The sequence below is a fragment of the Ceratotherium simum genome, chromosome 6 (assembly GCF_057802395.1).
Source record: "Ceratotherium simum simum isolate JZ-2026a chromosome 6, ASM5780239v1, whole genome shotgun sequence".
NCBI classification, from domain to species: Eukaryota; Metazoa; Chordata; class Mammalia; order Perissodactyla; family Rhinocerotidae; genus Ceratotherium; species Ceratotherium simum.
In genome coordinates, this window is record NC_141905.1 from 90624261 (window position 1) to 90646773 (window position 22513).

The following is a 22513-nucleotide window of genomic DNA, read 5'->3' on the forward strand; positions in this document are numbered from 1 at the left end:
GGTGGCTCTGAGACCCTGATGGAGGTTTGGGCTCTGAGGCTGCTTCCTGAGACCCTCCAGAGGCCTGGCTCTGGGCCCAGGAGCCTGGGGGTGGGCAGTGAGGCAGCAGGAGAGGGAAGAGAACCAAGGTCTGGGGTGTTCCCAGCTCCCCACTCTGGGTGCAGAAGCAGGGAAGGCTAGATGTCAGGACACAGAAGCCAGCAGAACGCTCCCCCCTGCTGGTCCCCTCCAGCCAGCCTCAGCATCAGGGGCACCCTGGCCACATCCATGCACCTCCCTGGAGTCCCCATCCCAAGGCCCGGGACCCGTGTGGCCTGGGTGGGGCCCATCCCACAGTGAGAAGGCTGCAGCCACAGCGATCAAATCCCGGCTCCAGCCTGAGCCCCAAACTCTCCTGAGCAAAGTGGAGTGACCAGTCCGTCTCGGGGGGTTGCTGGGAGGCACCCAGAACCACCCAGCGAGGGCGGCCCTTCCCCCACTTCACATGTTCCTTCAGCGCAGAAAGCGGACAGACCCGGTGGCCACAACTTCCCAGTGAGCTGTTTCTATGGAATCGTCCGCAGGAATTCAGGGTGGCTGACACACGACGCTGGTGGCCAGCCTGGGGCCCTCTGACACAGTGAGCAACGCAACACCCCGCAGACTGGCACCTTCCGTGTTCACAGACACGATGATGACAAGACACCTCGGGGCTCAAGGGAACCAGACCAAGTCTTCGTGTCCAAACTGGGCTCCAGGCACAGGAACCGTGGGCGATGCCCGGCAGGAGCCTGGGCCCTGCAGCCTGGGGCCTGGCCTCCACACCCATGAATGCCCACATGCTGAGGGCCCCAGAGCACTTTGTTCACAAGTGTCCCTACTCTGAGCCTGCTGGACAGCAAGTGGCCACATCCGGAAGAACCCCTGGTCTACAGAGTCCCATGTGGATTCAAGTTCAGGGTCTAGTTGACTTGGGGAAGGAGCGTTCCTTCGCATCCCCTGGGGATCCCTCTCAGAGGAGTCTTTCTCTGCAGCCTCTCTGTCCCTGGGGCTTGTCCCCGGGTCTCATCAGCTCTCCAATCCACTGGTCCTTCAGCTTGACCAGGCTCTCCAGCCTGACCACCTTCATCGGCAAAATCTTCAGGAAAACACACATCTCTGAAGGACATCAGGCACAACCAACGCCACCCTGTCCATCTGCCAGAACCGGGCAGTTTTAGCCCCACTGCAAGGCCACACGGCCAGTGGTCAGACCCAAGGCCCTCGAGTGGAGCACCCTGGAGGGAGCCAGACGTGGAGCCCTGCAGGAAAAGTCCTGTTGGAAATGAGCCTGAGGTGATGATGGTGTCTGGGGTTCCTGGCAGCAGGAGCAGAGTCAGGGAGAGCAGGACATGAGAGGGAGGGGGATGTAGCAGGCAGGTCATGGGAGGGGCTGGCTTTTCTTCCCCCCATCCCTTCTGCCTACTCCTGGGTTCCGGCTGGCCAGAGCTGCTGAGATCTCCTAGAGCCTCCCAGTCGGTCCTCTCTGCAGCCCTGGAAGGGCCCAGCCAGGTCCCGGGCAGGTGCTCGGAGCATGACTGCCGAATCAATGATTGACTGAATGCCTGCATTGCAGTTGGACAGTCTGTGCAGTGTTTACTTCTCAAAGCTAATAGCCAAGAAAACATTCTCCCGAAGAACAACGGTGCAGGAGGGACCTCCGAGCTCCACACCTCCCCCAGACCGTCCTGCCTGCACGCAGCGGCTGCCTCCTCCTTCACAAACTTTCCCTTACTGGAAAGGCACAGACCCAGCCATGCTCCAGCAGGTGAGAAAGGTGGGCTAGCTGGATGTAGAAAAGCTTGCCTGCCCCTAAACACCAAAGTGAAGTCGATAGTGTGACGGCCCACAGTCCAGCTAAAGACAGACAGCTCCCACTGGCCGAAGCAGGGAGCGGGTGTCTTGAGGGACGGATCCCTCCGTGAACCCCTGGCGGCATGGGGTGACCCAGTGTGCCACCACCTTGGGTGCTCATTCACACCCTCCATGTCCTGGCCACACCCCTCCCCACTGAAGCTGCAAAGGAGAGGCGTCCCGAGGCTGCGCTGAGTGAGCGCTGTCCACTGTGATGGACTTCCCACTTCGGCCGACACAGAAGGCTCCCGCCCCTGCACACCTGCTGCTCTGCCAACAGGCAAGACCAAGGGTCCCCCACGGCCCCCAGGCGTCTATTTCATCCCATGGGGAGTATCTTACATCGGTGACAATCACGGGAACAGCACTCGATGTGTCACCATTTTAAATGGCAGGTGGACCTGTTTTCCCCTCGGAGTTTTGAACAATAAAGTAGTTAGGATTCGCTTTGTTAGCACCAGGGCCAGAGCTGGGCGCGGCCACCAGGGCTGGCGGCGACCTCGCTGAGACAGCAGCCTCATCTCGCCTATGGCTTCCTCTCTGCTGTCAGTCAGCAAACACAAACCACACGATGATATCACTTTCCTGCTTCCTCAACAGCACAGCTCATCAAGATCTGGGCACCCACTCAGGACCACACCGTCATCACAATTCCTAATGGCCCCTTCGACCCTGAGGCTTGCCTGGTGCAGCTGCACCCCCACCGTCTCAGGTCGGAAGCTGCCGCATGTACTCCCACAGGGCAGGGGGAGGGGGTGTGTGGTAGTCACTCTCCGGCAGAGACGGACCTGAGCACTTCCTGAACCAAGGAACATTGGAGACCCTCGGGGAAGAAGCAGAAGGACAGGTGTGCACCTGCAGAAGCAGGCGTGTGTTTTCAGAACTAGGTCTGTGGCCTCAGAACCAGGGGTGCACCTTGGGCGAGTATCTCCTGCTCCCTGACCCCATGGCCCCCACGGCCCCTGGGGCTGCTCTCCAGCACATCTGGGTGGTGAGGCCTTGACTGCCTGCAGCCCCTGGAACGTGGGCCCCAGGTTTGGTAACTGGTGAGGCTGGGGGGTGAGTTCGTGGGAGGGGTGAGGGTCCACTATACTCTTTTCCCTGCACATGGGTATGTGTGGAATATTCCATAATTAAATTGTTTTCTAGATAATCAAACTAAATGTGGGTTCTCCCTGGTCAGGGACCCTGCCTGCGCCACCCACCACCAGACCCCATGCTGGCTCCGAGCTGCATAGAAGGGAAGGCTTACAACCAGGGCCTCTCCCTCAGGGGTGTCTGGGCATTGAGGGGCCCAGGTCACCCTACCTTGACTGTCTCCTGCAGAACAGCCAGCGCCTGCTCCTTTTCCTCCAGCAGCTGCTGCACCCCGGGGTCCGGGTGCTCCCAGGGCCCGCTGGCTGGGTCCCGACTGAAAGGCAAACACCGGCCTTTAACCCAGCAGGCGGGGGGAGGGACGTGGGGCGGCAGAGAGTTTGAGAGACAGGGGCCCACCTCGTGCATGCACAGCGGCCTGTCTCCTCCAAAGCCCTCTGACTCCAAAGAGTCTTCGCGCCAGAGGGCACTGGGGGGCTCAGTAGGCCTGCGAGACAGGCGGATGTGTCAGCTCAGGGCCTGCGCCTGGAGAGGAGCCCAGCCGGCAGCAGCACACAGACGGTGCCACGCAGCACGGGCCTGGCCTAACGTTGTCCACGATGCAGCCCTGATGCCTGTGAACAGCTCCCTGCTTAGAGATGTGTCCACTGAACAATGGCCACTCTGCACAGCCCGTGGACTGGGGCCGTGGGCTCCCCACTCAGGGGGCTGTGCCCAGGAGGCAAGAGAGCCAGGGCTTCCCCTGCCGTCCCCTCGGAGCGAGAAGCTGCCCCCCTGGAGGCCCACGGGGCCCTGTGTGCACCTGAGCACACCTGCCCTCCCCTGCAGGTGAGTCAACTCGAGTACCTCACGCCGCGTCCCACGGGAGGCCCAGAGGGGCTCTGAGGGCCTCAGTCCCCACACCAGGGGTTTGGATACTACCAGCATGTGTGGGGGTGGCGAGCCCCACCCACAGCCCGTCAGCTTTGGCAATGGAGGATCCTGGGTCCTGCAAAGATTTCAGAGGTCGTACAGTGAATGTGGCCAAGGGGCTGAGACTTGTCTCACTGCCAACACACCTCCCTGCATTTCCCAGTCACAGACTGGGGGGAGGGTCAGGGGGCAAGCTGGAGGAGGGGACAGGGAATGGCCTGGCTGGCCTGGGAGTGAGTGATGCTGAAAAGGGAGTTTTTACTGCCCTGAGGCTGGCAGGTCAGGCTGGGAAGGGGCCAAGGGCTGGGCCCTGCCCTCCACCCCCCACCCCTGCCACTCCCAGTCAGCAGCACCGCCAGGGTCTTCACTGCAGTCTGGACCCCAGAGCCGTGGGGAGCAGGGACTTCATCATCACTTATTTCAGACGCAGCGGGTTCAAAGGCCATAGGATGGCACCGATAGGTACGTCTGTGCCGGGGGCGGGGGGGAAGGTCCTCTTGAGCAGTGCAGTCCTCCACCTTCTCCCTCAGTGCACACAATATGGCCTCGACGGCCCCAGGTGTGTTGGCCATCACCTTTCGGATATCCGCCTCCGAGACACAGAAACGCAGCTTGTGAACGACTTTCCTGCAAAGGAAGCAGGTGCAGCCTCAGAGCAGTGTGCCCTGCGGGCAGGCCGCGGGCCCACTTTCCTCAGAGGAGAGAGGGGAGAGAGAGGCTGGGACTGGCCCCTTCCTGCAGCTGCCCCTGCGGAGGCCCAGAGGCCAGCTCACTCCTAGCCACCCCATCAGGGGTCACGGAACACTCGGTGCCCTGTGCTTTCAGGCCAGGCGTGTCCCAGCCTGGGCCCCAATAGTCCCAGGGACTCTCTGCAGCAGGACCCATCTTCCCGCCCGTCACCCTTGGCTCTGTGAGGAAGTCCTCCTGGTTTACCTCCAACGCGCTCAGAATCTGACTTCTTACCACCACTACAGCCGACATCTGCCTGCAGCTGCCACCCTCTCGCTCCTGAAGGTTAGGGCAGCTGTCTCCCCCTGCCTCCACCTCCCCCAAAGCCTCCTCTCCCCTCGCAGCCCTCTGAAATAGGTCCTATCAGAACCTGCCCAGGCCTTGAAGCTGCAGGGCTCTCATCCTCCCAGGCTAGGAGTCAGGTCCTTGGCTTGGCCTCCAGGGACCCTTGGCAGCTCCGAGCTCCCCTCCTCACCCAACTTCAAGCCCTCAGGTCCCCCACAAGGACTCGGGGACTCTGCACCCGTCTCCCCACTGCAGCCTCCTTCGCCCTTCTCATTCTGCTCACTGTCACTCCCTCAGGGACCCAGCCTCATCCTTCAATTCACATCACTCATCAAACTCGACACTGGTTACATCTTATTTATCTGTCTTCCCACTAAACCCTCAGCCCCATGAAGGCAGGGACCCGTGCACTGCCGTATGTGCTGTGCCAGGAGCAGAGCCTGGCACCTAGAATTGCTGGTGAGTGAGTAGTGTGGTCAGCATGGGCTGGACACACAGTCAGAGAGCAGGACTGATGCCCTGGTGAGCAGGTCTCAAGCTGACGGTGCTGTCGTCTTGGTGGGCAGCCACCAGGAGCCCCAGGTTGATGGTGAGATTCCGGTGGACAGGCACACGGACACTGACAAGGGTGTCAGAGAAGCCCACAGCAAGAAAACAGTCTGAGAGCTTGTCCCAGAGGCCAGGGGGCTGGGGGGAGGCTGCGTACGCAGGCCAGCCTTGGAGGAAGGCCCTTAGAGAGTGAGGAGTGCGGGCTCCGGCCAGAAAAGGCAGAGACACAGAAAGCCCGCGCTGTCTGAGAGCAGCGCCCGCCGCATGCCCGCCTGTTGAGAAGGTTCCAGGTGCTGAGCTTGCCGTCCGTGTTGCAGGTGGGGATGTGGCTGTGCAAGTCCACGACCGGGGGGTGGGAGTGCTTCACAACCTCCGCCAGCATCGCTGGGGGCGGGGGTTCGCAGGTGAGCCTGGCCGGCCAGCTAGGAATCCCTGTCTCCTTACACGTCAGTGTCCCGTGTCTCTGAGGTCCGGGGGAGCCCCCCCGGGTGGGGGTGCGCCATGGGGGAGGGCTGAGCGCCGGGCCTGGGAACCGAGCCTGCCGTCCGCCCCACGTACCTCCTCCCGGGGTCGTCGGTGCCCGTGTCTCGGTTCCGCCGTGGCCCGTCCCGCCCGGCCCGTCGAGCCCGCGCCCCGCTCCGGGGTGTCCCGCACGTGCACGGAGCCGGAACCGGGCCTTTCCGAGGCGCCGGTCCTCGCCTGGCCGCCCCTCTGCCCGCCGCCTCCCCGCTCTGGCCGGAGCGGTGACCGCGGCCCCGACCCCCTGGGCCGCCCCCGCGGGGACGCCGGCGCGGCGCCCGCCCTCACCGCCGTCGCTGAAGTCCCGGTCCCAGCCGCGCTAGGGGCGGCTGAGCGGGAGCCCGTCCAGCCTGGCGCAGAGGCCGCGGAGGGCGCCGGGCGGCCGGGGCCGGAGGGGCGGGGAGCCGGCGCGCTGGGCCTGGGGGCGGGGCCGGAGGGGTCGCCGGGCAGCGGCGGGGCCAGCGGCGGGGCTGCGATGCCCGGCGCCCGGCCTAGCGTGTGGCCGGCCCTCCACGTTGTGCGCTGGGACTGTGTATTACAGGGGCTTATGACAAAGTCTAGGGAGAAAAGAAGGTAAGAAGTTTGACATTGTCCATTTACAATATACATTTTATTTTTACAAGCGTTGGACCCTTAAATCTTATAAATTGAGTTCCATTGTTTCACAAGCACCATTTTCCATCTATCTGATGAAAGTCTCCAGTCATCTAGAACTTCATTAATAATTTATTCATAAAATACAAAATTTTCATGAAGTTTTCAGCCCTGCAGAGCGTGCACGTGAGGCTCCCAGAGAACCAGACCGGACAGTGGCCACCTAGACCGCAGGCACAGGCACACACGGAGCCAAGCCTGGCCAACGTGGTGGAGGAGGGCATGGCTGTGAGGGGTGGACTGGCCCCTGCTGGACAGCGAGAGCCTCTCAGCTGGCGCACTCCTGAGGTGAGGACAGCAGCCGAAGGCCCAGCAGGGGAGTCCTGAGCCCAGAGGCCCTTGGCCATGACCCTTGGCCATGAGGAGTTGGCTCTTCTGTTAGGATGTCTCACACTGGACCCAGCCCCTTGAGGAGGGGCGCTGAGGGCCGGGGCGTGTCAGCCGCATCTGCTGGATGCGAGGCTCACACAGCTCCTTCAGCACAAACAACAGGCAACTTCCAGATGGGGCGAAGATGCCGACCCAGGGCGCTGGGCTCCATCACTACCTCTGGACCGGGGCTTTCAGAGCAACCTCTGGGCCAACAACTCCCTTGGAGGAGAAAAAAAGAACTGATGTTAAAAATTATCTGCTACAGAGAGCACAACCGGATCTGTTTCCTAAAACGTGGATCCCAGTCCATCCAACAGTGCGATGGCCTCGCATTTGGGGACAGCCAACAGTGACAGTCACGATGTCAGCAGCTAACACTTTACCAAGGACAGACTTTCTCACACTAGGAGGAGAAAAGGACAAAGAAATAGCCAGCAGAAGCGGCAGTCACTGAAAACTGCTGACAGCATACAGCAGATGCTCAGCCTCTCCGGGCAGGGCCAGTCAGCCTGCGGGGAAGACAGCTCACTCTGCTGCCTCGTGCCCTGTGTGTGAGGGGGCTCACCTGAGTGGGTCCAGGTTTGGCCCCTCCAGGCCCAGGCTTGACCGGTGGCATTGGGGGTGCTGAGGTCGGCTTGATGACCTGCAAGGAGGCAGACACAGCTGATGGTGGATGCCACCTAACCGGTCCAGGCCATGCCAGGGCACCATTTTCCCCAGCACCTTCCAGCAAAGCTCCCCAGGTGCTGTAACCGCAGGCCCTCCAGGACCAGAGCAGCTGACCCCATCTTATCAACAGAGTAATTAAGAGCTCTCTTTCAGGAACTGAGACCCCTTGTCCAGTTCAGGCCAGTTGAGACCACCAACCCATCAACTGGGCCTGTGCAAATGCTCGATAAGTGACCTTTTTGAGGTCAAGAAGCTAAAAACTCCACTCTCAGATCATGGTAAGGCCGCCATTTTGTGAACATGCGTCCTGTGAAGACCCATGAAGTCTGACTACGCTTGGGTCAGTTACCTCACTTCTCCTCACCTCCAATCATCTGTCTCCACATTTCAGACCACTTCATCCTGTAAATGCTGCCCCAAGCCCTGGATCGGGGAGACAGATCTGAGAGCAAATGCCCCCCCGTCTCCCTGCAGATGGATCTTGCAAAATAAAGCTGATTTCTTTTCCCAGCTTTTCCCAAAAGCTGATGCAGTAACTAATTGGCTTTTTTTATGCACATCAGGCAAGAGAACCCCAGTTTCATGCAGTAACAGTGCTCTGCTCTGCTCCAGACCGTCCTGCAGGCTTCTCTTTGCTGAGCTCTCTACAGAAAAGTCCCCCTAACAACCCCCCAAACACACACCCACGGCTGCCACCGAGGGCAGAATGAAACCCAAATGTGGCCAAGCCCCCATTCCCGGGATCAGCCCCAACCTATCTCACTGCCTCTCTCTCCTCAGAGCCCCCCCACATTACCCATGAAAAGCTCTTAAAGCCAGAATGTGGGTCTCTGGAAGTTCAAAAGCCAGGCAAGGCATGCATTAGTAAAATTTGCATTTGTTTGCATCTCAGCTTTCCTGGGATGGAGCCAGGTGCTTGCCTGGCCGCAGGTCCCCGCACCCTGGGACGCCTGGGTGGGGCAGCACTTGTAGTTTTAAGAACCTCAGAAGGATCCTTCTGAGCAGCGGGGGACTCGGTGCCGGCACAATTCCCTTGTAGCCTTTGCCTGGCTATCACCACGTCCTTGGCCAGAAATCTCCCTGCCTGCCCTGCGTTTGCCCTGTCAAAACCCCTCCTAAGATTATTTTTGCAACTTTTATATTTAGTTCAAAATAAAAAGTGCAAAAAGAAAGACAGAGAGAATCTCTAGTAAGCAAACACCACAGTAATGGTTGTTGCAGGCAAGAAGCCCCGACGGATGCAGATACTGTGGGTCATAGTTCAAGGAGTAATCAGATTCACATCTCCAAGTCCCTCAAAGAGATTAACTACAAAGGGAAGATGGGGACTTGACAGCAGAGAAACGGGCAGACACCACCCCAAGCGATGAGTCAACATCCCTGGTGACAGACGGGAGCCCCACAGGATGCCAGGAGGGGGCCGACCAGTTCCACTGCCCCATGCTGCCAGGCCCCTTCCAGTCGCCCCCAGTTTTCCAGAAGCAGCTGGGCCAGCAGCCTGCTGGGAGATAAGCGTGTCTGTCCAGGGCCGGGGGCTGTGTGCAGGACCCTCAGCAGGGCCCACGGGGCTCCCGGTGCTGGAGGAGACCCACCAGGGCCAGACCTCAGGATTGGCTGGAAGGGACTCCCAGGCGAGCCCAAAGGTGGGGAGCCCTGCTGGGGAACGAGACCCCCACTGCAGGAGGCGCCTGCAAATTGAGCTGCGACTCAACAAGTCTCCAGTGACTCACATTTGAGAGAGATCTTTCCAGAATCCTAAAGCCTCACACCAAGGCAGGTGCTGCAGTGGAGCCCCCTCATCCCCTGAGCCCCTCAGCCCCATAAGCCCCCCTCATCTTGTGGGGTTCAGGTTGTGGGATTGGCCGGGGCTCTGACCCAAGAGGGGCCCTGTGGCCGACGAAGGGCAGAGGTGCAGATGGGGAGTGGGGGTGGGTCTCACCTGCTTGGGCTTCAGCGCTGGGAGGGGCTTGGCAGGAGGAGCAGGTCGGAGCTGGCGGGAGGAAGGGGCAGTCAGGACCACCAGCCCATGGGTTCAGTGTTCTCCTGGGCCCGGGTGATCAGCCTTCCGAGAGGGCAGCAACCACTACCCTGGGGTCTGGGGCCCACGAAGTCCAGCCCCGGCCCTCCACCTCCCCAGACCCACCTGGCGCCCTCTAGAAGACCTGGCTGCCGACCCCACCACAGCTCACCTGGTCTGGTGCCTGCCGGGTGTACACGGGAACCTGGAAAGGTGGGCTGGACCTGGCGGCCGGGGGCTGCAAGGAACAGGGCTGTGAGCCTGGGTCTCACAGGGCGCTGACTCCAGGGACCCCCAGCTTCAGAGCTGCTCCCCGGCTCAGGACCCAGGTTCCTGCCTCTCCCAGAAGTGGGAGGATAAAGCTCTGTGTGTGCACATGGGGTCTCTGCCCCACCCCCCGCCCCGCAGGGCCCTGAGCACAGGATGTGACCCCCAAGTCCCTCGGCCGTGTGGATGCATGGAGGTGCTGGGCAGCAGCGGAGGGTGTCTGGGCCTCCAAACCATCCTCAGAGGGACCCTGCGGAGGCCAAGAGCCTCAGATTCAAGTTCAAACTCCAATTCCATCACTGGCTTACTGGGCTCCTCAGACCGCCCGTTCTAAAGCCCTGTTTCTGCCTCTTTTTTTTTTTTTTGAGGAAGATCGGCCCTGAGCTAACATCTGCCAATCCTTCTGTTTTTGCTGAGGAAGACTGGCCCTGGGCTAACATCCATGCCCATCTTCCTCCACTTTACATGGGATGCCACCACAGCATGGCTCAACAAGTGGTGCATTGGTGCACGCCCGGGATCCGAACCGGTGAACCCCGGGCCACCGCAGCGGAGCCCATGCACTCAACTGTTTGCGCCACCATGCCAGCCCCCGTTTCTGCCTCTAAACGGGTGATGGTGGCGGCCGCTCTAAGCCCCAAGGTGCTGCACACTGGCACGAGATTTGGGGGTGGCCTGGGGAGCCCGTCAAGGACGGCTGGTACTCACAGCAGGAGGCGGCCGCTTAGGGGTCACCACGGAAGCCTTGGGCCTGGAGGGCTGGCTGGGGTGGGTGGTAGGGATCGGCTCTGGGGAGCCCATGGCGGGGGCCGGAGCCCTGCCCTTTGCTGGCATGCCAGACCCCTCGTGGAACAGGGGGTTGGAGAGCCCCATGGTGGTCTTGGGCGCCACATTCCTGGGGAGAAAGTGAGAGAGGTTAGCATGTCCTGGCCTCAGGGTCCAGCCCAGGGACTCGAGGGCTCGTGGGTGTGGGGTCCCCTGGCCTGGCCAGGGTCCCTCTTAGCTGCGGCAGCCCTTGGGTGGTGTGCCAGTCACAGCCACACAAATAGGGAGAGGCAGCCTTATGTGTCCTGAGCCCCATTGGCTCTGGGGTCCAGTCAGGCTGGAGGTGCTTGGAGGCCAGTGGGCAAGTGTGTCCTCCTGTGGCTGGCCCGCGTGTCAAGGTCCCCACAGAGCGAGCACCAACGGTAGGCTCAGAGTGCAGCTGCCCACCGAGGGCAGCGGGCTATGGGGGCAGCTTCCCCGAACCCACGTCATCCCAAGTGTGTAGGCGCTGATTGGGGTCAGGTGTGTGTGGGGGTTGGGGGCCCTCTCTCCGGGGCTACCACATCTCCAACCTGTCACCAAAACTTGTCACCTGTTCCTGCCTCAGCAAGAGGCAGGGGACCCAGAGCGAAGGCTCCAGTGGCCCCTGGTTGAGGCCCCCGGGCCCTGCTGTAGGACCTGCTGGTTCTTCCTCAAACAGCAGCACGCTGTTTCCCAACAGTGTGATCACGGGAAGTGCTCCTTGCGCACCCTGGTGTTTTGCAACCCCACAGTGCCCTCACCTCCGTCGGACAGGCCTCCAGGCCTTGCGGTAGATGACCACGCCTGCCACGGTGAGCGCCAGAGCCACCAGGAGCAGCACGGGCACCAGCACCATTGGGAGGCTCCCGGACGCTGTGGGACACACGAGGCCAGGTGTCAGCGGCTGGACCCAGAGCGAGGCAGTGTTGGGGGAGAGCCCGCGGGGGCCGCAGCCCCTGCCTGGCTGGCTTGTGGCTGAGGGGGGCGCCTTTCTCGGGGCCTCCCTTGGCCGTGAGGAGAACGCAGAGCCCTGGGCCCCTCCCCACCACCAAGGCCGTCTGAGGACCCTCAGCACTGAGACCCAGTACTTTACACCAGCGCTCCAGGCTCTCAGGTGACGGGTCGGAGGACTTAGTGGCTGGTGGCCCCAGGCCCACAGTGACGTGGGCATGGCCCGGCCAGGCCCTGGAGGCCGTGCTGCTGTCAACAGCTGCATGCTCAGTGGCCACTGGGGAGGAAGACACCGGGGGTGGGTGGCTCTGAGGTTCCCGGGCCCAGGAGGGGCTGAAGACCCAGCAAAGGAGCTGGTGCTATCCTGTCACCGCTCCCCCGCCCCTCCCTCTAGGACGGCCACCCTGCTCCGGTAGGGCAGAGGTGGGGACACAGGCTCCTGGGCCCTGCCCTCCACCTGATGGGTCAGAATGCCCGAGGGGCTGCAAACCCACATTTCAACAACGCCCTTCATGGTTTGGGGGCACATGGCTTCCTTCTCAGCCCTGCCCAGGAAGTTTGAGAAAAAGCAGGACCTCCAGCCGGACCCCATCAGGCTGTGCAGGTGTGGAGGCCCCGGGGCGGTCCACGCCCTACCTGTGCGCCCGTTGGGCAGCAGCTCTGCGCAGTGGGGCGGGGCCCAGCCCGGGCGGCAGTGGCACTCGCTCCTGTGGTTGCACACCTGGAGGAGGAACAGGTGTCAGGCCAGGCTTCCAGGCCCTGCGTCCACCGCACTGCCAGGTGCCCGAGCAGGTGCCATCTGCTCCTCTGAGTCACCGGGCCCGGCCTCAGGCCTGCAAGGGGCTCTGCTATGACCCCATGACGAGCCCAGCTCCGTCGTCCAGGGCCTGCCACCCACCGCCAGGACCGCATGAGACATGCAGACAGCCACAGCCCCTCACCAGGGGCCTGCGAGGGGCTGACCAGACTCCCGAGGGCTCTGACCAAACACTGGAGCGCAGGCGCAGGGCAGCTTCACAGTGGGCTGTCCTCAGGCGCATCCCCCACCTCGCCCTTGTTTCAGGCTCTCAGTGGCTCTGACTTTCCTGACATCACAGCCAGGTCATTAAGAGCTGAACGCACTGGCTGCATCTCAAATAGAACATCTCAAACCTGACCAGCCCCAGCCCACGTGTCCACCAGCACCAGGACCGTGCTGGGCCTCAGTGTCCCCACAGGATGCCCAAGTCCTCGCCAGCTCCTGCCACAGCCCCCGGGTGCTGGCCTCTGCCCTTTGTCTACCTGGGCTCGTCCCAAGCACAGCCTACCCATCTCCTTCAACTCCAAAGGGCCAGTGGCAGGCTGTCCTCCCCGGCCCACGTACCCCGTGGTTGCTGCACTGCGCAGAGCAGTTTCTGGATCTGTAGACATGGAAGTCCTGGCAGAATCCTTTCCAGCAAACCTGGAGGGCAGCGGGCTCTCCTCAGGCAGCTGGTCTAGACCCCTGCTTGGTGTCCCCGCCCCCTACTCTCCCCCACCAGCCAAAGCTGACCCCAAACCCGCAGAGTGAGCTTCAAGGGGGGCAGTCTGTGGCCACCACATCCAGGATGGGCTCGTCTGCAGCCCATCGGCTGGCCAGCCTTGGCCAACCTGTCACTGCCACCAGGGCCACAGAGACCGGCTCCACCCGGCCCCTGGGGGGACTTACAGAACGGAAAGGTCTTCACACTGACTGAGAACGGGCTTCTCCAGTGCCTCCCTCTGCCCCCTCTGAGTTTCTACTGAGAACAGAAGAGCCCTCCCCTCGGCCCTCCTCCAGCCACCCTGCCTGCTCCAGACCACGTGAGCTCGCCCGTGTGGGACACGTCCAGGACCTGGGGGTCCAGCAGCCTGACCGCAGCATGAGGCACGTCGGGCTCACGTCTGGGTCACGGCCCTTGGAAGCCCTTGAAAGCTGCAGTCTGTGACACGCCTGCGAGTGGCCCCCTCGGTGCTCACCTTCTCCTCGCCGCACTGGGTGCCTTCGGGCACCGGCTCATATGCAGCACTGCCATCCAGGGCAAGAGCCTGGCAGGCAGATGAGTGGGAGGTTAGGGTGCAGGAAGTCCGCTCAGGGGGCTTCTGCCCACCCTCACAGTACAGGACACCACACCTGTTGACCCTGTGGACAGAGGAACATGCCATGGTGCCAGCTCTGCTGGGGCTCCTGCTGACTGCACTCAGGGGGACCCGTGGAATGCAGGAGATGAGGCCCAGGACCCTTGGACAGGCTGGGGGTCTGCTGACAGTTCGTCCACACCCCTAGGACCTGCAGATGGACATCCATACCCCAGCCACAGTAGCCCACCGTCCCTCCCATGAGGGCAGCATGCTTAGGCCTGGGGGTCCTGGAAGGCAGCGGACCCAGCTCTGATTCCTTTGTGCAGAGGACCCTCTCAGGTGGCCCCACCTGTGGGCACATCCTGTGCCCTGGACAAGGGAGAGTCAGGCCATGGCTAGACACTCACCTGCTGGAGCTGAGGGGGACGCTGCCCCTGCAGCCTAGGGAGATGCTATAGGCGTAGCACGTCTCCTCGGCAGCCCGTGACCCTGCGGGGCCAGGAGCAGGTGAGTCCACGGGCCTGGGACCTACAACCACCCCAGGAGGCCTGTGGGTCATAGGGCCAGGGCTCACGTGCGCCTCACCTGGCCCCCACAAGTCCTGGCACCTCTGAGCCAGCGTGGGACAGTTCCCGTCGTAGCAGTAACCCCCCGGGCAGGGCGTTCCGTTCTCCTGGAAGGCGTCCTCTGGGCACGCTGGCTGTTGGCCGTCGCAGTACTCCTCAAGGTCACAGCCGTCCTTCTGGGGGCGACACAGCTCGCCGGCCGGCTTCACCTGGCCCAGCAGAGCCAAGTTCACCGTGGGAACTGGGGCCCCAAACAGACCTGTGCCCCCTGCCTTGTCACCGGTGTTCCTGGGACCCTCCTCCCCAGCCGCCGACCGTGGGGTGCGGCTGGCTGGGCCCGTGCTCACCCTGCACGCGTGGCAGCAGGCGCCTTGGGCGCACTCGGCCCCCTGGGCCAGCTGGCAGGTGGTGGCGTTGCAGCAGCGGTTCTGGCAGTCCTGGGGGCGGGGTGACGGCCAAGGTCCGAGTGGGCTGCACACTGGGGCCAGCGCCAGGCCTCAGAGCAGACTCTGGGGACCCACCTCCCTCCACAACCTGCCCTGGCTGGGCCGGGCCTCCACGGGGAAGTCACTGTCACTCCCTCCCGTGGGTCCCTGTGGGTAGCTGTGGGTGTCACTGGAGAACAGGAGTGTGTTCTGACGTGTGGCCAGGAGCACGCAGGCACTGGTGGGGAGCAGAGGGTGGCGGCAGGCGTGCAGCCCCGTACCTGAGGGGCCCCGCAGTCGCACTGCTCCCCGCGCTCCACAAACCGGTTCCCACACACGGGGCCGCCCACCAGCCGGTCGGGGTCAGGGGCGTTCACCACGCAGGCTGTCTGGGGCTTTTCCACGAACGTCTCCAGGTCAGCCCGGCTGCAATGGCTGAACATTCTGGGGAACTTGAGGCTGAGAGGAGCGGGGTCCCCGTCAGGGGAGGACGGGCAGTGGGGCAGACCGCCTATACCCCCAGGATACCCCATTCTGCAGGTGGCCTTGGCCAGGGTGGAGCCGGGCAAGCCTCACCCGATGCTGGCTGCCATGACGCAGCCACCGCCGTCCCGCGGCACGGGGCAGTAGCAGCCCTGCACGTTCTCATCATGGTCCATGCCCAGGTTGTGGCCCATCTCGTGGGCCATGGTGCTCGCCACGCCAATGGGGTTCTCACTGTGGTCCTGCGGGGAGAGGCCGTGCTGGCTGATGTCGCCCACATGGCCCGTCCACTCTCCTGCCCATCCTCACTGCCCCAAGCAAGGCTGAGAGGTTTGGTGTCACTCCCTGCCAACAATAGTTCTTAAAACCTAGAAGCAGCAACAAACCCTCCAGAAGAGGCAGCCGGTGTTCACGGAGACAGCTTGGGGACAAGCATGTGAACCTGAGTCCTGAGGTCGCCCCTCACGAGTTTCAGCTCACGCTCCGAGCCCGCTCCCCACCCAGCAGCCAACAAATAGGCGGGGTTCCCTCCACACCTGGTTCACGGCCCCCGAGGAGGACTGCAAGCACATGGCAGACACCCTGGCCAGTCCCACGGTAGTCCCGGCGAAGTCGACCCCCCTGGGAACAAGAGCAGTGTCTGTACATGTGCCCTCCTTGTCCCCCCAAAGCCCTTCCCAGGGGCCCTCCGCCCGCCGGCCCCTCGACGGCGTTCTGCCCTCACGTGATGAGCTGCGCGTTGTCGTGCAGCTGCCGTCCCACCAGGTCCCTCGCGCGCCAGGACAGGAAGTTCTCCAGTGTGGTGTCGGCCTGAGGGCTGACCTGGATCTTATCCCCGCCGTTCCAGATCTCCAGGCCCACCAGGACCACGCGGAAACTGAGTTCCTGATAAAGCTGTGAGAGGACGGAGTCCCTTGGGTCAGGCTCCAGGACAGCGAGGCCAGGTGAGAGGGCCGGAGCCCACCCCAGAGAGGGCTGGGCTGGAGGCCAGCGGAGGCACTGTCCGCTGTGAGTGGGACAGGGGAAGGAGGCTAGGGCAGATCTCAGCGCCTTCCTCACCTGGCTGATGGTTCTCACTGCCACCCCACCCCACGGTCACTCACCCCCCACTCTCCCGGCTTCCCCTACAAATAGGGTTGCTATGGGGCGAGGTGATGCCTGGTCCAGAAGGGACCTGTGCGGCCGAGGGGTCCTGGAAGCCCCTGCTAGGAGGAACCCCCAGCAGTCCCTGGAGGGAACGTCCCCCCAGGGTGGACAGAACCCCACCTTGTCCACGTGGTTCACCACCTCCAGCACCCTCTTTCGCACAGCCGTTCTGCTGCCCAGCTTCTGGAACTGGAGGACAGCAGACCCTCAGGCTGCAGCCTGTTGGCAGCCCGGCCCGGCCCTACCTCGCCCCTACCTCGCCCCGCCCCCACCCCAGGTACCTCTGTGCTATCCGTGACCACAAACAGCTCCACGTAACGGGTCTCTCGGGATGGCGGCCAGTTCTGGGGAGCAGCGACAAGAAGCGGGTCAGCCTCCCGAGCCACAGCCCTCCTGGCCTCAGCCCTGTCTCCACACACTGACCATCTCCTGGGCTCTGGAGCTGGCGCCCAGCCCCTCTCAGTGTGGGGGACAGTCCAGGAGGCTCCAGTAGACCAAGGCGCCCAGTCTGCAGCTGCTGGGCAAAGCCAGGCCCAGCCCACCAGCCACGGGGACGGCTCAGAGACGCCCAGCCCACCCCACCACAGTGAGTCTGGGGGATGCACAGGCCCAAGTGGACCAGGGATGAAGCTGGCCGGGGCCTCCCCTCACCCTGGGCCTGAAGGCTGCCGAGACCCGAGGTCCCAAGATGCTCTCCAGGCTGCTGTCGCTGACCCCGCAGGTCCCAGCCTTCTGCTGTAGGTGCTGCACTTCATACAGCGCGTGCTGCCCCTCTTCACCGCCCCCACCCAGGGGCTCGATCAGGTGGATGGCAGAGCCGGCCCGGAAGAAGCCCCTGAGAGTAGACGGGAGCAGGTGCTTCTGAATTAGTGCTTCCTCCCACCTGCCCAACTGGAGCCCTGAAGGACAAGAGGATCCCTGAGGTGCCCGAGGACGTGGCTCCCCCTCTGCACTGACGTGCTGGGGACGGTGTCCAGGGACTTGAGGGAGCCTCGTGCTCGGGGAACCCGTAACTTCTACCGGTGCAGAAAAGTGTCCCCACCTCCAGCCCGGTTCTTGCCTCAGTCTATTCTCTGGACACTGAGGGGAGCGCTGGGGCCCTGACATTCTGACGCCCCAGCCCGGCCTGTGGCACTCACCTGAGGCCAGCACAGGTGCTGAGGCTGGCTGCGGAGTGCCGGTGCCCCTCCACGCGGCCCTGGTAGAAGCAGTGATCCTGCGGGAGAAGAGCGTGAGCATCCGCAGGCCCCGCTCCCAGTGCCCCCACTGCAGCGTGCAGAGGGCCACCCGGGCCATACCTGCCTCTGTAACTGCTCCGTCACCTGGGAGCCATTGGCGGCCATGTAGGTCTCCGTGTAGCCCGAGCCCACCAGGTCCCTGGAAGAGATCCACTGTGGCTTCCTGGGCCCCGCCTGCTTCCCCCTTGAAGCTGCCTCTGGCTGGAGGAGAGGCTGGGCAGGGAGCCCGAGGCCCAGGACACAGACACAGGTGTGCTGGGGGCAGGGGTGGGGCCCAGGCTCCCCTGCTCACCTGTTCTTCTGCAGATGCAGGGTGAAGTTGTGCTCTTGGGCCCCAAGAACATAGCTCACACTCTCTGGGTACAGGCCCTGAGTCGGGAAAAAAGGAGGGTCCAGGGTGACGGGCGTGGCCTGAAACCTGGGCACCCAACAGCCAAAAGCTCCTCAGAGGACCCTGGGGCTGGGCAGGGCTGGGTTGAGCTGGAGGGGTTCCTGGGCAGGCAGGAACTCCACCTAGAACCACACCAGGCTCCTCGGGCCTCAGTTTCCCCATCTGTCTATACAAGGATAATGATGATGCCCCCTCCCCAGGAAGCAAGTCCGGGACATGGCCCCTGACAGGCAGCCCTTAAAACCAAGGCACCAAAGCAGGTGGGCTGGCCTCTCCAGCACCAGCGCCCTCCCCCCCCCCCCCCCAGAGGCCCAACTCTCCCGGCCATGGGCCTGATTGGAGTGGAGCAGTTGGGGTGGGGTGGGTGCATGAGATTGAGGGGGGAGCACCCCTAGCCAGCAGAGCCCTCACTCAGGCCTGCTGAGCCCTCGGGACAGTGTGTGCCATGCCCGCAGGGTGGGGTGAGGCCCAGGCAGCGGACAGCCCTTACCCCCACCACCCCCACACCAAGGTCAGGTTGGGGCTGTCTGTCATACACACGCAGGCTCATCCACTCTCACACAGGCTCACGCCCCCCAAACGCGCACACTCACGGGTTTCAGGAATGCCCCCAGGCAGCCCCGGGAAATCCCAGCCCGGCCCAAAATGCCCCACAGAGGTGTGTCGCCGCAGACACGCAGCGCAACTCGCCTGGTGAGCCATCTCCTCCAGGCTAAGAGGAATCTGACTTAGTGAAACTGGGGAGTGGCCCGCGGGCGGGCGGGGAGTGGCCAGTAGCAGGTTCCTGGTAGGGAGGCGGGGCAGTCCCCCTTCCCCCTCAGCGGACACCTCTCCAGGGTGTGGCCCCGGCCAGAGTGAAGCAGGATGCAGGATGAAGGTGAGGCCGAGGGTGGGGGGAGACACAGCCCAAGTGGACTGGGAGCCCCGCCAGGGGCCCAGAGGCCCACCTGGCTCTCAGCCCCAAAGGCCGCTGGGCACACAGAGAGCTACTATCCCTTTCACAGACGGAAGCTGGCTCTGAAGGGCCAAGAAGGGACCCCCAGGCCAGCTCCCCCAACACTTACCAAGTGGGATGGCTGGGCTCGGCGGGCTCGGGGTCCTGGCAGGCGCCGTGGCCACACCACCTCATACTGCTTCACATGGGGCAGGGCGGTGCTGGGGGCGACCGCTGCGGGAGAGGCAGGGTCAGCAGGTGCGCAGGGCACCCTCCCACCCTGGGAGGCCCCTTCCCAGGCCCGTTGTGGGCCTGCCCCACCTCCTCTGGGGGGATCGCGGACAGCACCCTAGGGAAGCAAAGGCTCTGAGCTGGCTCCCTGACCCGAGTGGAGGTTCTGTGTTAAAAAGGCCACAGGATCCCTGCCCTGGGTGGGGCCAGGCAAACCTGTGCCCAGCAGCACCCAGAGACACTGCCCCGTGTGCCAGCCCTTCCAGGAGCCACCAGGCTGCCCCCAGACGGCTCCCCGCCATGGCCAAGGGCTGAGCTGGACACCTCCTCCCCGGAGTGAGGAGGCACAGGCCCTGGGGGAGAGTTTACACCTTTTCATCTCAACTAATCACACAATTGCCTCTAACTAGGGGACTGACGGACCTCCCCCACAGGTGGTTCACCCAGCCCAGATCTAGAAACCCCCTCCTATCCCACAGCAGACAGTGGGAGGCCCAGAGCTGGAGAGCTCGAGACCAGCCTCGGGGACTCTTTTCAGGTGTTAGTGAATGTGTCTGTTACAAACCTCCAGGAACGAAAGGCCGTGGGGTGGGCCAGCCCAGGCCGGCCTGCCTGAGAAGTTGCCCCCTCCCCTACGGCTCCTTTGGCAGCCTCCAGCCCAGGCGTCTCGGAGGAGCCAGGCTGGGACCAGGACCAGAGACAGGTGCCCATGTGGCTAGACCACCCCCTGGGGTGCCCCACCCTCAGCTCCAGACCACTGCTCCTCCGTTCTCCCATCCCTGGCTGGCTGGGGGTCCTCTGGAGTGGGCAATCACCCCAGGACCCCAGGCTACATCGGAGCAGCCGGTCCTCCACCCTGCTCTGCCCCAGCCCCAGTCCCCACACAGCTCAGGAAACGCCCCAGGCAGCGTTCTTCCTCTCAGTTCCCCTTTGAAGGTCCCGGCTGTCCACCGCTAGGGCCTCCCCGCTGTGACCACCTCTGCGCCCCCGACCCCCGGGGACCAGCCCAGAACCAGCAGCGCTGCAGAAGACCAGGTGGCCACCCCACACCCAGATGGTGGCCCCTCGGACCTGGGCCAGAGCCCAGGCCCAGCACTCACCCTGCAGCCACAGTGTGCCCAGCAGCCAGAGCCCAAGGCTGCACATGGCCAAGGCAGGGGGCGGGGGTCAGTCGTCTGGGGGTCTGGGGATCCGGGGATGGGGCGGGAGCGGGAACAGGGAGGCGGCTCTGTGCACTCTGGGACACGGTCTGGCCCGTGCTCCGCTGGGAGGCTCATCCTGTGCGCCACGCCCCGGCCACCAGCCCCTAGCCACTGCCAATCGGTCCCTCCGACGCCAGGAGGGGCGGGGCTGGGGCGGGGTATGCAGGCACCTGGGGGTGCATTCTTCCTCCCCGCTCATTCCCAGGTGTTCCTGTGTCTACTTCTGGTTCCCTACAGGCTGCTAGACAGTCTAGCGTCCAACACATGGAAAATGCTTCATAAATGTGGACCAATTAACCGAGGGGGGGAGGTGAATGCACTAACTTGGCCCCTCCCTGCAACTCCACATCCTGCTTGTGCTGAGGAGACCCAGGCTCCAGGGCTGGCTGGAGGCGGCGGGCCTGGGGGTCTTGGAGAGGAAGTGACTGTGAAAGGCTGGCTGGGGGATTCAGGGGGTACTGTGCCTGCCCATTCGCACTACTCTCTGCCCTGCGGGGCGGGGCCGTCCCCACGCTGGCGTGGCACTAAGGCCTCTCCTGGTGGGTCCCTGTCACCCCCGGGACCCAGGCCTCCTGTGGCTGAGTCAAGTGGGTTTGCCCTTTGCAGTTCTGGACATGCTCCCTGGGTTAGCGGGACAAGAGAGCATGTCAAGGCCTAAAGTGAGAAGGTACGGTGCCCACAGGCAGTTCCAGACCAGAGCTCAAAAGTTCAACGGACCATTACTTTCCCCAAGTGAATGGCTAAAAAGAAAGGCAGGAGAGACTAGCACAGACTCTAGGAGAATCCAGCACAGGTCACAGGAAGCTGGTGCTGGGGCCACTCAGACTTCTGACCCTGAGCTTACACACAACCTCGTATTGTAGAATGATGCCACATGAACCCCAAATCCTCCTGGCAACTTTCTCTCCCCTGGTCGTATGTTGCAAGTTATTTGAAACAGAAGTTCAAAGGCAATGTGTCCTTTAGCGGCAAAAACAAAAGCCGCTACGAACGCACAGGCTTCGCATGAGCTGACCAGATGGCCTGCGTGCGGCTAACTCAAAGGGACTCAGCGCTGGCAGGCAGGCAGGACAGTGAGGCCCGCGGAACCCCACTGAGGATGCAGGAACCCTTGCCTGGCCCGCAGGACGCACCTAACTCGTCCCCACCAGTGACCGGCAGGTGCCACTGGACGCTCTGCTCCGGCCATGACTACCTGCAACCTGGTATAGCGGGAAAGTCAGCTGCCCAGGAGAGGGACACAGGGACCTGGGCCTCAGGGCCAGCGGGCTCCTCTGCTCACGGCCTGGCGTTTGCACAACACCACGCCTCTGTGGCAACTCTGGCTGGCAGATAAGCTTGCTTGCTCACAGTCACGCCTGCACACACTGCAGATCAGAAGAGGAAGCCGTCTGCGGCTTGTGAGTCAAGCCCCCAGCTCTGCTGTGCCCCCTTTGCACACCAATGCCCTGCTAGGGGACCTGTCTGTGCAGCCAGGTTCTCATCCCTCCTCGCCTGCCGAGGCCCCTGGAGCAGGTGGTCGTGTATGAAAGTGACATACATGAAAATCAGCAGGAAGGGGCAGCTTGGTGGAGAAAACGGGCGCAGGGGCATGGAGGTGTTTGAGGCAGTGCACACCCAGGGCTGGCTGTGCCACCCACTGCTGAATCAGGAAGGCGGGCACAGGGAGGGCGGGTGACCGCCGAAGGGCCAGCCACAGGTCTATGGGGGGGGGCGGGGGGGCACACCACCTCTGCTCCTGCAGGAGAAGGCCAGGCCTCGTGACTCACTCTCCAGCCCCGGCCAAGCTACAAGACCAGGAGCTGTGCTTCCCCCTAGCGCCCGGAGCAAACCCCAGCCTCGGTTGGAGGGGTTCCCGCTGACTTCAGGGAGCCCAGTCCCGTTCACCTGGACCAGGTGTGGACACGTGGACACCAGGCCTGGACCTCGTCCCCAGCACAGCATCTTGGTAACTATCTTGGTGTTGCTCAGATGCCATGTTTTTTTCACTTTGTCTTTGAAACCAAAAAAAAAAACAAAACCCAAAGACAGTGTCCCTGCTCCATTTAAGAGAGCAGAGCAGCAAACCCGCAGACATCGCTCTGGTCTGGGAGGCGGTACAAAGCGAACCTCCAGCACCCTAAGAGACGGGACGGGCAGAA

The 22513-nt window shown here is 62.9% G+C and overlaps 1 protein-coding gene and 1 long non-coding RNA gene across 7 annotated transcripts; both read right to left on the reverse strand.

Moving 5' to 3' along the window:
• Nucleotides 1–1319: 1319 nt before the first annotated feature.
• LOC147916937 (uncharacterized) lies at nt 1320–6134 on the reverse strand. Its single transcript, XR_015552542.1, has 3 exons — nt 6001–6134; nt 3367–4506; nt 1320–3283 (listed from the first exon to the last, which is right to left on the reverse strand). It is a non-coding gene; the product is annotated as an uncharacterized LOC147916937 (long non-coding RNA).
• Nucleotides 6135–6549: 415 nt separating this feature from the next.
• On the reverse strand, nt 6550–22078 carry ADAM8 (ADAM metallopeptidase domain 8). 6 transcript variants are annotated; one of them, XM_087432900.1, is made up of 25 exons: nt 20271–22071; nt 19070–19173; nt 17907–17983; nt 17675–17753; nt 17516–17592; nt 17028–17211; nt 16658–16720; nt 16497–16565; nt 15955–16124; nt 15767–15851; nt 15324–15472; nt 15029–15206; nt 14670–14759; nt 14342–14531; nt 14164–14245; nt 13655–13817; nt 13041–13118; nt 12314–12398; nt 11820–11954; nt 11488–11599; nt 10649–10835; nt 9846–9911; nt 9596–9646; nt 7553–7630; nt 6550–7206 (listed from the first exon to the last, which is right to left on the reverse strand). In XM_087432900.1, the coding sequence occupies exons 1-25, from the start codon at nt 20314–20316 to the stop codon at nt 7159–7161; spliced, it is 2646 nt and encodes an 881-aa protein (XP_087289026.1). In that variant the 5' UTR covers nt 20317–22071; the 3' UTR covers nt 6550–7158. The 6 variants fall into 6 exon arrangements, with proteins under 6 accessions (XP_087289026.1, XP_087289029.1, XP_087289024.1 ...); XM_087432903.1 differs by lacking the exon at nt 11820–11954 and having other exon boundaries at nt 20271–22067; XM_087432898.1 differs by lacking the exons at nt 6550–7206; nt 7553–7630 and adding an exon at nt 7637–9154 and having other exon boundaries at nt 20271–22077.
• Nucleotides 22079–22513: the final 435 nt, after the last annotated feature.

Coding starts and splice junctions, on each gene's coding strand:
- ADAM8 (XM_087432898.1), bottom strand. CDS start 20,316: ATGTGCAGCCTTGGGCTCTGGCTGCTGGGCACACTGTGGCTGCAGG. Junction 14,532..14,669: donor CCTGCTGCCACGCGTGCAGG/GTGAGCACGGGC, acceptor CTGCTGGGCCAG/GTGAAGCCGGCCGGCGAGCT. Junction 9,912..10,648: donor CTAAGCGGCCGCCTCCTGCT/GTGAGTACCAGC, acceptor TGTTCCTTGCAG/CCCCCGGCCGCCAGGTCCAG.